General features: G+C 34.0%; 1 protein-coding gene across 3 annotated transcripts; it reads left to right on the plus strand.

Moving 5' to 3' along the window:
• Positions 1 to 558: 558 nt before the first annotated feature.
• On the plus strand, positions 559 to 13,880 carry LOC115963358 (zinc finger protein BRUTUS-like At1g74770). Of its 3 annotated transcripts, XM_031082325.1 has the most exons (12): positions 559 to 1,007; positions 6,167 to 6,385; positions 7,328 to 7,522; positions 7,600 to 7,913; positions 8,064 to 8,295; positions 8,526 to 10,240; positions 10,620 to 10,829; positions 10,929 to 11,066; positions 12,349 to 12,583; positions 12,672 to 12,731; positions 13,456 to 13,527; positions 13,617 to 13,880. In XM_031082325.1, the coding sequence occupies exons 1-12, from the start codon at positions 738 to 740 to the stop codon at positions 13,716 to 13,718; spliced, it is 3,762 nt and encodes a 1,253-aa protein (XP_030938185.1). In that variant the 5' UTR covers positions 559 to 737; the 3' UTR covers positions 13,719 to 13,880. The 3 variants fall into 3 exon arrangements, with proteins under 3 accessions (XP_030938185.1, XP_030938186.1, XP_030938187.1); XM_031082326.1 differs by lacking the exon at positions 12,672 to 12,731; XM_031082327.1 differs by lacking the exons at positions 559 to 1,007; positions 6,167 to 6,385 and adding an exon at positions 7,048 to 7,233.
• The last annotated feature ends 1,576 nt before the right edge of the window (positions 13,881 to 15,456 follow it).

The following is a 15,456-nucleotide window of genomic DNA, read 5'->3' on the forward strand; positions in this document are numbered from 1 at the left end:
TGTTTTGAAAGTTAAAATGTGTACATCAATATATAACTTAGTGTGAGCACACAGCTCGCACCAATCGGATTTGTCCGCTTTGGGAAGCCAGTCCCTCACGGTTTTGTCCTCGTCCCGAGTGTAGGAAGAGGGCAACCAAGAATTTTTGCCTTTGAGGTGATTGACACCTAGACTTACCTCGCATACCAACCGCAAGTTCCACATCGGTTGAAGAACCCTCCCATTTTAAACTTCAGTTATTTTATTTGTAATTACTGGAATATAAAGTGATATATAAAAAGTAGTGCAGGAAATTTGTATTGGATTATGAGTTGTATTCTATCCTCGTATTGCCATATCCACGTACATAAATTTGTGTGCATTAATTTGGGTTAGGACTTGGGGGAGCGCGCGTTCCATCCACGAAGAGAACCAAAGCGCTGGCGCCACGATTCTCAGCTGTCAAAAACCAACGAACCCTCCTCCCCTAACTGTTCGGTACAACGTCTCAATCACACTTCGACACGACCAAATACACTAATACAACAAAATAATAATCAAATTTTTATTCTTAAAAAAACAACGAGCTCTCCAAAGAGACCAAACCATCAAAGAGACAACAGCATTAGACTTCTCTTGCTAATTAAATCCCTCGACCCCTTCCCTATGCAAAACCTTACTTCTTCTTCTTCTTCTTCTTCTTCTTCTCTCGCCTTTCATGGTGGTGGTTGCTTTTTGTGCCACTGCTCTGTTCTTCGATGGCCGGTGACGGTGACGATGACGACGCTGCTATTTTCCCCCTGGCAGAGTCTTTGGCCGGGGTCTCTCTCTCCCACGCGCCCATTCTCTTCTTCGTTTGCTTCCACAAGGCCTTGCGTGCCGAACTTTCCCAGCTCCGCCGCTTGGCGGTGGCGGAGTCTGAGTCGGAGAGCGAGTCGTCACACCGGTGTGACGTCGTGGTCGAGCTTCGACGGAGGTTTGAGTTTCTGAAGCTTGTTTGTAAGTACCACAGTGCTGCGGAAGATGAGGTAATTTTAAAGTCTTACGTACGAGAGAGCAATTCATACAAACTGTGTAACTTTCCTCTTTGTTATACATAGCTTGTCTTGTTATAATTTTTTACAAAATTGTTCGTATTATCATGTTGTACTTGTATTTGTACTCATAACTGTATTTGTGTCCGTGTTTCTTAGGTTATTGCTGGTTCTGCATGCTATGTACCTAGTAATGTACAATTTATAGATGATAATTTGCGTATTAGAGGTTGAAGTAACTTTGTTGTACAATCAAAGCCAAAAAGGTAGTATTAAGTTTGGTTTAGACAAGGTATTTGACTTTGTTTTGGTTTGGGTGAAGGAGAAAATGAAAAGAAAATGAGGAGATTAAAGAATATTATTAATTTCTCATTTATTGAAGCATTAGTTTGGGTTTTAATAGTTTATCAAAAACAAAGTTTGGGATTAATTTAATAAAAGTCATAGGGTCAGTTCGATTAGTTTTTCTCGGGCTTCCAAATTTTTTAGATTTTTTTATATCTGGTACTTCATTTCTCTGCAATATTTAAATGGGGCTATAGAATTTGTTCATTCTTTACTGTGGGTTTTTTTTTTAGCTGTTAAAGTTTAATGATTTCAAGAAGTGAAATTGTGTAATTTTAGGATGCCAGAAGTCGCATGCGTGCTTTAATGATTGTGTAGGCTACCAACTTTTTTTTTAATGAATGATTATGTAGGCTAACAACCAGAAATTTAACTTTTTTGCATATAATAAGTGGCATGGATTAGTATAAAATAATCATAGTCATAAATGAGAAGCTGAAAATATTCTTTTTCAGTCAGAGGTGGAAATTCAAAGTGGTGGCAATTTAAAAAAAAAAAAATTATAATTCATTCTGCTGTAACATAGTGTTGTACGATTCACGGGGATAAGAAAAAGTGTTCATAAGGACAAAATGAGTAATAGTAATTGTTACAGATATTTGTTTTGGTTCATTTTCCTCATTAATTGTTGTGATGATAGAAAGATGCTGGAAATCGAACACTTTTTCAGCCCAGCATATTGAGCATGAGCGTGACTAGGGAGCGAGTTTTTAATATCCTCTATTCATGTTGATTTTTCTTTCTATTATGAAAGTGATGATTATAGTAAATCCATATGTGGTTTAGCCTATTTATACTTTGCCTATTCCTAGTTTAAAACTTAACATTTTGTCCATCAATACTTTATTCTGTTTGCTCTTCATTATTCACCTCACCCTTAAACATTAGAAAAACACCTTTTTATTTGAAATTATAACATAGAACGAATCAAAACTTCTTCCCCTCAGGAAATTTCTCACGAAACCTAAAACTTCGAAGTTTCTCTGCATTGAGCTGGGTTTGTGATTTTCTGCATGTGTTTCAAGAGTATTTTCGAGTTTCCAGCAATTTTGATTTATGGTTGTTGGAGGCTTTTCTGATTTGAAGCTACAACAAACCAGGTATGAAATTTTGAAATTTTTTGGGTTGGGTTTTCATCTTTTGATAAATTGGTACATTGGTATAGCTGAAATCTGTGGGCTTTCACCATTTCAAAAATGGCATCTATTCTTGCAGAGGTTTATGGTGAATCAAGGGTGAGTAGGGGGTTTGAATGTAAAGGAGTTATAATCTTAAAAGAGTTGCAAATCAAGTTGATTCTTAAGAAATGATTCATAAGTTATTGTAAAATGGTTTGTTGACTGAGACAAACATGCTTGGTTGAGGACTTATGGTTAAGATCTCGTATACATATTGGGTCACTTAAACAAAGACATAATTCACTGTTCAAACATTGTGGTTGCACTTCTACATAGAAGCTCCTTATATGTCTCTCTACAACCTGGAGGAGTTTATGAATCATAATGTCTTGTGTGAATGGAATTTTCTTGAAGAATCCTTCTGTTTCATGGCTTTTGTATATAGTCAACATGCAGGTTTTGTCTTGCATTAAAGCATCTTCCTGTCTCAACATACCTTTGGAGGCATAATATTTATTTCATATGAAAATAGGTCTCATGAGAAATTTCTTGAGGGGAAAGAAGTTTTGATTCGTTTTATGTTTTGATTTCAAATAAAAATGTGTTTTTTTAATGTCTAAGGGTGAGGTGGGTAACGGGGAGCAAACAGAATGAAACACAGATGGACAAAATGTTAAGTTATCATGAATAGGCAAATTAAGTGCAAATAGGTCAAACCACAAATGGGTTTATTGTAATTATTCCATTATGAAATCTTGGATTTTTTCTTCAATTCAAAGTCTAGCTTGCGCCCATTGCATGGCCTTGTCCCCCCTTATCGGGGACACAACAAAATTCCACCATTTCCTTTTGCCCCCACCCTCCAGATACATGTATACATACTAGTATTATTACTAATATAGTACTTATGTTGTATCTATAACTTGTACTTATTTTAATAGCCTAAGGTTAGTCTCGCTATATGTACACCCAAGTAACTCATTTTATAATAGGTATATCAATAGTAAAAACCTAGCCCCTTAGGAGGTTTATGCTATAGAAGTGAGCATTTAAGATCAAACTATGGTAATTCTGCCTCTCTCTCTCCCCTCGCACCTTACCTAGAAACGATCATGTCCAATGTCTTATAGCTCGATGCTTTCCTTTACCAATTTCTTCTTGCCAACAGTGTTGCTCTTCTATGGTCATTGGTGTCTCCATCCTTCAGCCACTATTCGCTGTCAACTATCACTACCACCAGCATTTGTCTCGAGTATGCTATCCTCTGGTCACCATTTTTCTATGATGTCCTCCAATCACTGATGCAACCACATCTTTCAACCCTGGTAACCGTCCTCTGGTTGCTAGTGCAACCATTCTCCAACTACATTGGCCATCTTCAAGCCCCTATCTATTATTGACAATCGTCATTCACTATTGCCAACATCTATCTAGCTCCTGCGTTTCATTTCACATCAAGCCCAATACATTCTATATTTGATCTGATCCTACCTACTCGTCTACATAAAAATACTTTATTTCCAAACTTAAGGTGTACTCAAGATTCCAAATTGAGTTTTAGGGAGATGGTAGAGACGTTTTTCTAGGTTCATTATACTAGTCCTATAGTACATGTACTGCAAGCCTAACCTTTACTAGACCCTAGGGTTAGTCTATGGATAGTTTAGGGTTGGTCTCTCTCAATAGTAAAGATTTAGCCTCTTAAAGGGTTTTTACTGTGAATGTAATTTTCTAAAAACAAACCACGTTTATTTTAATTTTGCTCTATATTTCTCTCATCTCTCTCTCACCTTCTCAATCTCATAAAAAATTCTAATAGTAATAAAGGGTCGCATCTTGAAGGCACGTAGATTAGTAAAGGAACATGCATTTGCACTTAAATTGAAGAAGATACATCTTAAGCTGTCAAGTTTCAATAGTATCTCCACCAATTAGATAGATGACATAAAAAAGTAAGGATGTTACCTTAGCACTTCATATGGAATTTGTAGGACGTTAAATAATCTTAACTATGAACCCAATTAATATTTCAAACATATGCGTTTACAGTTTATCCAAAAAAAAATCAAGTTTACGCATCCAAATTATTGGAGCTTGCTATTTTTTAAATTTAATTAATATATCCTATCTCAGCAAAAAAAAATAAAATTTAACATATCCCATAGTTGTTGAAAATATATAACGGATACTAAACAAAGAGTAAGGGACAAACATTTAAGTTGGAAGATTGATGTTGATCTTTATATAAACTAGTCACAGACCCATGCGATACGGGAGAATAGATTATTATTTTGTAATTATAATATAATATATAATTTGTTTTCTTAAATTTGTTAAAGATAATTTGTTCTCTCGAAAAATTAAACAATTTATCAAATGATTTTTCATATTTCTATTTCTACCAATATATCATTCTAATATTTTGGATGTGTTTGATCGATTATATTCTTTTATGAAATGGTCCATATTCTTTGAAATTATGTTATAATGCATTATGTTTTTCTAATTTTTTCTATATAACTAAATTTTTTAAATTTCAAATAAATTATTTAAATTCCTCATTCACTTAAAAGAGATTATCATGATAACCAAAACGTATAACAAAATTATACTTAATATTACTCAAATAATTGATAGATACATTGAAATGCATAGCCAAGATTGTGTTTTGATATAAATTCAAATTCTCACTTCTAAAATAACTAAGTATTAACTCAAACAAAAATCAAACCAAAACTGTAAGAGGGAAAAAAAAGTACTTGTGATGGAGAACTAAAAAAATACAACACCAAAACAAAGTACCCAAAAATAGAAATATAAATAAAATAAATAAAAAACACAATGATTCATCAACCTAAAGTAGATTTACAAGAAAGAATAAAAAATCAAGAGAGAATATAATCACTTTTTTAGGAAAGAATATGAGAGAGAATAACAAAATTATAGAAAATAAGATGAGAAAAATAGTAAAAATAAAATATATATTAATAAACACCAAATTATGCAAGATATAATAGAATAACATTACATTCTTATATACCATCTTTATATTGTAATAAGATAAAATCTATGAAATCAAAGAAAAAAAAAACAAATAACAACTTAAAAGCACAAACTAAATCATGTCAAGCCAAAGAAGAGTTCTAAATAACATAATAATTCATCAATCTAAAGTAGAAATGCAAGAAAAAATAAAAATAAAAATACACCCAAAAATGAAAAAAAAAAAAATTTGAGATAGAGAGAGAGAACGTTTTTTGTGTGGAAAAACTATGCATAAAATGTAATAGAGAATTGCAAATTTATAGTAAGATAATGGAAATAAGAAAAGCCAGAAATAAAGGAAGATAAAGGAATAGAGGATGAGTGATATTAATACAGATAATAATAGAGAAGTGAAAGGGTAAATGGGAGGGGGGTAATGTTAGAAAAAGGGTAACATTATGTTAAAGAAGTAAAAAGAAGAAACATGGTTAAAAATAAAAGAGAGATGGTTGGAAATAGGTGTGTATGATATAGCCGCTAATGTGGTTCAACAGAAGTATAGCAACAATAAAGGTTAAGTTTAAGATTATATATATATATATATAGTCACTTTATAATATCCACTTCAACTTTTAATCAGTTTTCTTTTTTGTACTCCTTGTCACGTCTATGGTTCCATGAGTTGAACTTATTTTTTCTTGACAGATTATCTTTCTTGCACTAGACGTTCATGTTAAAAATGTGGCATGTACATATTCTCTTGAGCATGAAAGCGTTGATGGCCTCTTTGATTCTATTTTTCATTGCTTGGATTTACTACTGGAGGAAAATAATAACATTTCCAACCAATTTCAAGAGCTTGTATGTTGCATCTGCACCATTCAGACCTCAACTTGCCAGCACATGCTGAAAGAAGAAGAGCAGGTAGCAATTTACTTTATCATTGTTAATGCTGCTCCATAAGATTACTTTGTTGCTTTGTCTGTATCTCTTAATTGGGGTTATTTATAATTTTGATGCAACCTTGGGCATGAGAAATCTTTTGTTCCTCACTTGGTCACAAACAGTTTTGGTTCCTCCTTGGCTTTAGGGGGAAAAAGGGTTAGGCTTTGATAATCATTCAGTTACTACTAACAATCAGTTACTGTTCTGTGGCTGATTTGTTCTATCAAAATGCTTTTACATAGCTTATGTTGAAAAGCACATGTTTCATTTATCTGTATCCTGATCATTTAGTTTAAAGTGATTTTGTTGACTGTCTACCTTTTGCTTCATACTGCATATGGATTACAGCGAAGATTGGACACACTGTGTCCCATCGACTTTCAGACAACTAAAGCAATTGAAAGTGAATTTTCTTTCTTTCTTTCTCTTTTTATTTTGGATAAGTGGGTGGTCCTAAGAGGAAGGAGGATGGGAAGAGTCAAACCAATGATGTGCGTTTTATGAGGTGTGGTCTCCAGCCACTTGTGCTACCCTTTGGGTAAAGTGGCATTAAATGTTTCCATGCAGCATAGAATTATGTCATATGTGGGCCAAAAGAAGGATCATTGAATGTATCTTGCCAATTGAGACTGATTAGCCTCATTAACTGTTGCCTGAGGTAACTGGCTGCCAAAGCCAATGCCATCCGGGCCCTCCAGATCATTGTTAAAGCAGAAATCCTAATGTTACAACTAACTTCTATTGCTGATGTTCTTAGCATTCACAAATTTGAAACTGCATCAGTTTAATCATTATTCAATATTGCCTTTTTCCAGCATTTACTTCGAGTAACACCAAATCTTGTTGTTTTATATAGATTCATTTTGTGTCCTTAACACAACATTGCAATATATTAATTGAATGATGTTGTGCATGGTACAGGTTTTTCCACTGCTGATGCAGCAATTCTCTTCCAAAGAGCAGGGTTCACTTGTGTGGCAGTTCATATGTAGTGTTCCACTGATGCTGATAGAGGAATTTTTGCCATGGATGATCTCCTTTCTTTCTCCAGAGGAACAAGAAGAAGTTACTCTTTGTATAAAAGATATTGTACCCAGGGAAAAATCATTGCAAGAGGTAAGACTCTCAGCTAAACTTCCAACCCAATTTGGGTCAACTTCTTAATTGTGACTGGTTCAAATATATTTGTGAAGGTGGTGATTTCTTGGCTTGGTAACAATAATCAACCCTCATCTAAGGCTTACACTAGGATTGGAGAAGGTGCTCAATGTCCTGATGCGTTTAAAATGTTGCTTGGTGAAAACTGGAATTGGATAAAAGCTTGTAGCCAAACAGATGTTGGACACAATCCAATTGATTGCCTTAATCTTTGGCATGGCGCCATCGGGAAAGATTTGAAAGAAATTCTGGAAGAGCTATATCAAATAAGAAGCTCAAGCAGCTTTTCAAATCTGGATTCAATAGTCATCCGACTAACTTTCCTTGTTGATGTCCTTAGCTTCTACAGGTAATTAATATGGTTGCGGAAGCACTTCCTTTTGATAGACACAATATAGTTGATCAAGCTTCCAAGTATAATATTTCTTTTCTTTATTCCTTGCATAGCATATTCTTGCTCATGTGTTGTAATTCTGAATGAAAGCTTCCTGATTTTCAGCAATGCCCAGAAGAAATTCTTTTACCCCATGTTAAATCAACTTGCCAATGGCTGCCTGTCTCCCTCTGATGAACAATTCCCCAATGGAAGTTATATTGAAGGTCTACAGCTGCTTCTACATCACAATGTTCAAAATGGTATTCCTTTGTGCAAGTTTCTGGATAAGCTATGCAGGGACCTCGAATCTTTCATGCTAGGAGTTAGCAAACAGTTTGCCTTTCAAGAAACCAAGGTAAACTGCTTATAGCTTTGACATTGTTTTAGAGAAAGAGAATGGGAGAAATTCAACTTTTAGTATTAATAGAGTATTTAGGGATTACTATGTTCCATTTGCAATGAGATGTTGAATCCAATTCCATTGATAACTTACAAAAGTCATCTCTCAATCCCTGTTATCAATAAGTTATTTAAGAAATGTTTTTCCATATGGTCATCATTTGACCCTTTTCAATTTTTTAACAGGTAATTCCCATTATTAGAAAGAACTGCAGCCACGAAATGCAACAGCGACTTCTGTACATGAGCCTTATTATGATGCCACTTGGGTTGCTAAAGTGCATGATTACTTGGATTTCAGCTCACTTATCTGAGGATGAATCCAGGTCCACTCTTCACAAAATAAAGCAGGGATATTGTTTTGTAAATAAATCTTATGAATCCGTCTTATGTGAGTGGTTTCAAATAGGTTATTCAGGAAAGACCTCTGCGGAAAAACTCCAAGAAGATTTTCAAAATATTTTCAAGAGCAGATGCTCTTTTCTAGCTGAGAAAATTAAGGAAGCTTCTGGATCTTCTTCCTTGCACTCAAACAAGCAACTTCCTGAAGGATCTAGCTCGAGGCCAACTGAACTAAACTCAGCCAACAAAGACAGGAACTTCTCCATTTCATCTTCTAGCTCCCATACAACTGAGCAGTATGAGATATCATACTCAAGTGGAATTAATATCCACATATTCTTCCCTGGTGGAATAGCGATGGTGCATCCTTTTCCTAAGTTTCCTGGTGATAAGAGTTGTTCTAGTTCCTTTATTGATGAACCAAAACCAACGGATTTCATCTTTTTCTTCCACAAGGCTCTCAAGAAAGATTTGGACTACCTTGTCTTTGGTTCAGCTCAGTTGACTGAAAATGTAGGCCTCCTCATGGATTTCCGCCGGCGATTCCATCTCATACGTTCTCTGTTTCAGATCCATAGTGATGCGGAGGATAAAGTTGCTTTTCCAGCTTTGGAGGCAATGGGGAAAGTCCAAAACATCAGCCACTCTTATACCATTGACCACAAACTGGAAATCGAACACTTCAGTAGAATATCACTCATTTTAGATAAGATGTATGAATTACATTTTTCAATTTCTGGTGTTGATTCAAAAATACAGGACCAGGAAATGGTGAAGCATCATAAACTGTGTAGAAAGCTGTATGACACGTGCAGATCAGTGCATAAATTAATCGCCAACCATATTCATCGTGAAGAAGTTGAACTTTGGTCCTTATTTAGAGAGAGCCTCTCGTTTGAGGAGCAAGAAAAGATCATAGGACGCATGCTAGGAAGAATAAGGGCAGAAATATTGCAAGATGTGATACCCTGGCTGATGGAATCTTTAACAGCCGAAGAACAACATGCCATGATGTACCTGTGGCGCAAGGCTACAAAAAATACAATGTTTGATGAATGGCTAGGAGAATGGTGGGAAGGATGTGATAAAACAAAGATGTCAGAGGAATCAAATATCTCCCCCTTGTCGACTGCAGATCGAATAGAGATTATTTCAGCATATCTATCTAAAGAAGTCCTTGATGAAGAAAAAGGAAGAACTGTTCCAGAAAAAATAAGTGATTTTCCACAAAAAGATCATGCTGATGCAAATGTTGAGCCATTAAGAAACTTCAATGAAGATGATAAAGAAAAGGTCCTCAATAGAGATAAAAATAAATGTTCCGAATTTACGGGACTTTTCAGGGACAAAGACAAGAAGAAATGCAATGAAGTAGAAGGTGTCATAGATCAAATTGATAAATCAGGTCAACTTTTTCAAGTACCAAAGAATTCTGCACACTGTGAACGCCTACTAACAATGAGTCAAGAAGATCTGGACGCTGCAATAAGAAAAGTATATCGTGATTCTTCCTTAGATTCCCAGAAAAAATCATATATAATCCAGTTTCTGCAAATGAGGTTGGTATTGTGCTTTTTTAACCTTTCAAACCCTTTCTTCATTCCATTTTAGGAATAGACTGTAAAGCCATCAATAAGGATAATGGAAAGATAGTCTATTGTAAGTATAATAGGCAGGCATTCCATCATATCTATATTAGTTCATGGCACATAGGATATTCCACTAGCAAAAATCAGGCACTCATAGACTCTTCTGAATTTGGAAAAAAAAAAAAAAAACTTATGGGTGGTGGTCCGCCGGTTACATCTTGTGAATCATAATCCTATATGCCATTTGCGGACATCATTCTGTCTAGAGACCTGAATTATTCTCCTTCATTTTGCTTATATGTCCACTGCATACTTATGGTATTTGACTATTGCATCCGTCCTGTGTCAGCCGTTGGATTCTTAAACAACAGATATCTCACACAGTCTCAAGTGATGGAAAAGATATTCCTGGTCAGAATCCATCTTATGTGGACCCTCTCAAACTAACCTTTGGTTGCAATCACTACATGAGAAACTGTAAGCTTTTCGCTTCTTGTTGCAACAAGCTATATACATGCAGACGTTGCCATGATGAGGTGGCTGACCATTCTATGGATAGGTATGAACAGTGTGAACTACATTCTGCTTTCCCCTTATAGATTCTTGAGGTTTTCAATCCTCTTCATCACATTTGCCACTGCTTCTGATATGTATACAGGAAATCTATTACAAAAATGATGTGCATGAAATGCTTGCAAATTCAGCCAATTGGGCTTACATGCTCCACTGTTTCCTGCAATAATTTTTCCATGGCAAGATATTATTGCAAGATCTGCAAGATATTTGAAGATCAAAGGTGATGCAGCATGATTAACCTCCTTCAGTATCCTAATTTTATGCAATGAAATTCTAATTTCTTTGTTGCTTCACATTTTTTATATTAATAAGAAAAAAGGACCTTTGATTGCCTTTAAAAAAATATTTACTGAAATCTTTCTTTTTTTAATATGTTTTGCAAGAAAACTGTTGATTTGTGGAAATAAGCAAGACTTGTTGCAATTATTAGCCTAATGCAGCCTTAGGACTTACTATACCAGTTAAAGGCTTAAAGCACACTTTATTTTAAAATCAAAAAGTTATTGAACAGCAAGCAGATTATTAATTATTCCTTTTCTGTTACCAGACATCTTTGTCTAACAAAACAGTTTGCCTTGTAGGCTTAATGATAGAGACATAAAATAAATTCTGCGATTCTCAGCAGGTTGGAGCCAAATGAATCACACAGAATTTTTTTTAAGTGACCAATGAACTTTTTTCTTTTTGGTTGCTTAATAATTGGTCAGGATTTTAGTTTCCAAAAATAACATAGCAATAGAGCTTTCAATTTTGTAGGTCTGACTATTTGAAAATCTAAAGTTTTCTGCTTTTAAAGATAAAGATGTTGATCAATGGTTTAACCATTAAAAGTGAGATGCCTCGCGGATGAATTATAATTTGAACAGCAACAACATGGTTGTATAGAATCAAGGACTTCAAGATCTCATATTATGGTGCAACCATGAACCACCTGAGAAGTTATGATTCAGATTTTATCCCAGCATCTATATTTCAAATTACACGTGTCTTAAACTGGCATCTTGCAACAAGTCTTATGTTGATCCTCATGCTCATGATTAATCAAAATGCAGCATGTTAGGTTAAATTAGTACTTATATAGATGAGAAATCAACAAATTCAATCATTGAGACTCTGTGCACAATGGTTCACAGCCGGGGGCTAAAAGTGGGATCTGTATTGGGTTTTAATTCTACTCATAACTATAGAAATAACAGAATATTGGTTGAAAGCAAACAGTAGCACAACCTTGTTAACCTTGTTACCTTGATGTATTCAGGATATCTAAGTTAAATGCTTTAACTACCACAATGATCCTATAAGGATGTAATGCATATTTTCTAGCTTTTAAAAAAAAAAAAATTCTAACAGACTGTTTGTGTGTGTGTGCTCGCGCGCATGTGTGGTTTGCATAATTGGCAGTGACTTAGGATAAGTTAATTTTACCCTGCATGACCTGTCTTCTTATGTCCATTTCAGCAATTTAATCTTATGAAGTTTCTAATGTTGAGGTTGTGTAACAGAGAAATCTATCATTGCCCTTACTGTAACCTGTGCCGAATTGGGAAGGGATTGGGCATCGACTACTTTCACTGCATGAATTGCAATGCTTGCATGTCACGTTCTCTTTCAGTGCATATATGCAGGGAGAAATGTTTTATGGATAACTGCCCAATATGCCATGAATACATCTTTACATCCAGTTCTCCAATAAAGGCCCTTCCATGTGGCCATTTAATGCACTCAACATGTTTTAAGGTACTATTAGCTCTTAAACTTCTTCAATTTTATCTTCGCTTTGGAAATATTCAGGCAACTTTACAGGTGCTGATGTTTCTGTTGCTAGGACTACACTTATAGTCACTATACATGCCCAATCTGCAGCAAGTCACTAGGTGACATGCAGGTCTGTTACTAAATATGTTCTTTCTTAGCAGTTCTGTTACTTTTATTCTGTGGTATATAATAATATATATCTCCAACCTCATTTTTTCAGGAAAAATTACATTTAGTAAATCCCACAGTTTCTGAGGGTTGTCTTTCATTGACTGAAACTATTTTTGTTGACTCAAACTATTTGTAACATGATGACTTCTTGACTTGAGAACAAACAATTTCCTTCTAAAAAACACGTCAGCTATATTTTTAGTATTGGAATCAATATATTTAACAAAATTGGTTTAAGCTAAGGCCATAAGAAGTAGATTAAACAAAAGCCATAAGTTTTTCTGGATGAAATCAAGTCATAAGAAGTAGATTAAACAAAAGCTAATGTGTTTTTTGAGGAATATTAACTCAGACCTGCTAATTTCCTATTTGATATATCAAAATGCCCCTAGTGTTGGGACTTTCATACTACAATGTAGCTAAAGAGCCAATGTGCATATGCATTTGTATACACATACACGCTATCAGCTGGCAAATAGAACAGTGTACAGAAAGCCTTGCATGTATCTCAGACTTCGATTACTTCAAAGTTTTCACTTAAATTCATGAGAATGTTTTACATTTGAGAACCACTTTCAAGCTGTATAAGATTCAATTGACCCATTTGTTTGATTCAGGTATCTTAGCGAGATCCAATGAAATTAGTGTTGTCTTGACGCTCCTCAATTCTGAATGTCTTGCAGGTATATTTCAATATGTTGGATGCATTTTTGGCTGAAGAGCAAATTCCAGATGAGTATGCAGGAAAAACTCAGGTTCATCACTGCTTTCATTCTCATACTCAAACTTCTATCTGATACAACGCTTCCAAATATATTTTAATAGACTATGAAAGGAATTGCAGGTCATACTATGCAATGATTGTGAGAAGAGAGGAGAAGCAACCTTCCATTGGCTTTACCATAAATGCTCTTACTGTGGTTCATACAACACCAGGCTTCTATGATTCTGTTTCAGAGTTAGTGGAAATAATTTTTTCCTCAAGCTACTTTGTGTAGAAAGATGAGCTTGTATAAATAATCTAGATTTTACCCCTTGGGATTGGGTGAAATACTCTGAGAAACTTCTAATTGTCCATGGGATTATAGTAATAAAATTCCCTTTGTCACATGTACTCTTATTATTTAAAAACTAGTCGCTGAACCACAGGAATAGATCATTATTTTATAATTGTGGTATGAAATATAAATTTTTTTCTAAATTTTGTTGAAGATAATTTTGTTCTCCATAAAAATTCAACAATTTCCAAAATTATTTCATCTTTCTAACTCTACTAATATATCATTCTATTATTTTGGTTTGCATTTGTTTAATATTATTTCTTTATGAGATGGTCCATATTATTCGAAATTATGTTATTTTGCACTATGTTTTTCTAATTTTTTTTCCTTGTGCAATTAAACTTTTTAAGTTTTGAATAAATCATTCAAATTCCTCATTCTCTTAAAGAAGATTATTATGATAATAAAATATCATAACAAAATTGCACTTAATGTTACTCAAATAATTGATAGAAACATTCAAATGCATTGCCAAGACTTTTTATTTTTTTTATATAAATTCAAATTCTCACTTACAAAAAATAAGATAAGAACAAAAGGAGTAAAAATATAAAATATTGTAATAAACATCAAATTATTCAAGTCATGCTATATAATATAATAATGATATATTCTTACATACTATCTTTATAATGTAATAGGATGACATCTATTAAATCAAAAAAAAAAAAAAAATACCATCATTAAAATACAAAACTAAATCACATCAATCTAAAGTAAAATTATAAAAAACATAAAAATTCATCAATTTAAAGTAAGCTTTGACAACAGCTTACGTTAATAATATGAGATTGAAATAATTCAATAACCTACAACAAAATATTAATTATTTAATAACTGAAAATATATTTGCATTTTTTTTATAGTGTAATATGAGGCTAACCATACCGCATCAACCACATTATAGGATGTAAGAAATTAAAAATATATATAAAAAATAAGGAAAATAATTATGAAACTTTTCAATTCACAATTATCTAATAATACCTTGGAAAGGATCTCATAATCTCAACCAAAGAAAAAAAATGAAAACTTAGAAACTCATATTGTCACGTCCCAAACCCAAAAAGGTCCAAAGCATGAGAAACCAAGCCTTCGAGAGAGATTGTATGGGATTTTTTTTTTTTTTTTTTTTTCCATTTGATAAAGTAAATATATATATTGATCTCTCCACAATACAAATCAGAGCTCTATGACACATTTACAGGCAATACAAACTACAAATCATGTGTCTCCAAATACACTTAACAATCCAACATTCCAATAAAATAAACGCAAAGTCACGATCCTCTCTAAGGTATGCAACCTCAACAAAAAAATTTAGGCCTACCAGACCCAAGGCTAACAAACCTCAAATATCCAACTTACAATAGAATTAATTAAGATCTCATTGAACTTTGCAAGATTGAGTCATCAACCATTCATGGCCCAAGTCTCCCAATTTAATATAGCACTCCAATCACCACCAATAAATTAAGCTCCATGCCCAACGTGTAGCTAATTTATCAGTAAAACTGTTGGAGAGTGGGATGAGCTAAGGCCCAGTAAGTAGCATAATTAATGGGGGTGGGGGAAACGCAAGTTTCATATTCAATAATAATAATATGATAAGAATGATTTAAT

Source organism: Quercus lobata, chromosome 10 (assembly GCF_001633185.2).
Source record: "Quercus lobata isolate SW786 chromosome 10, ValleyOak3.0 Primary Assembly, whole genome shotgun sequence".
NCBI lineage: Eukaryota > Viridiplantae > Streptophyta > Magnoliopsida > Fagales > Fagaceae > Quercus > Quercus lobata.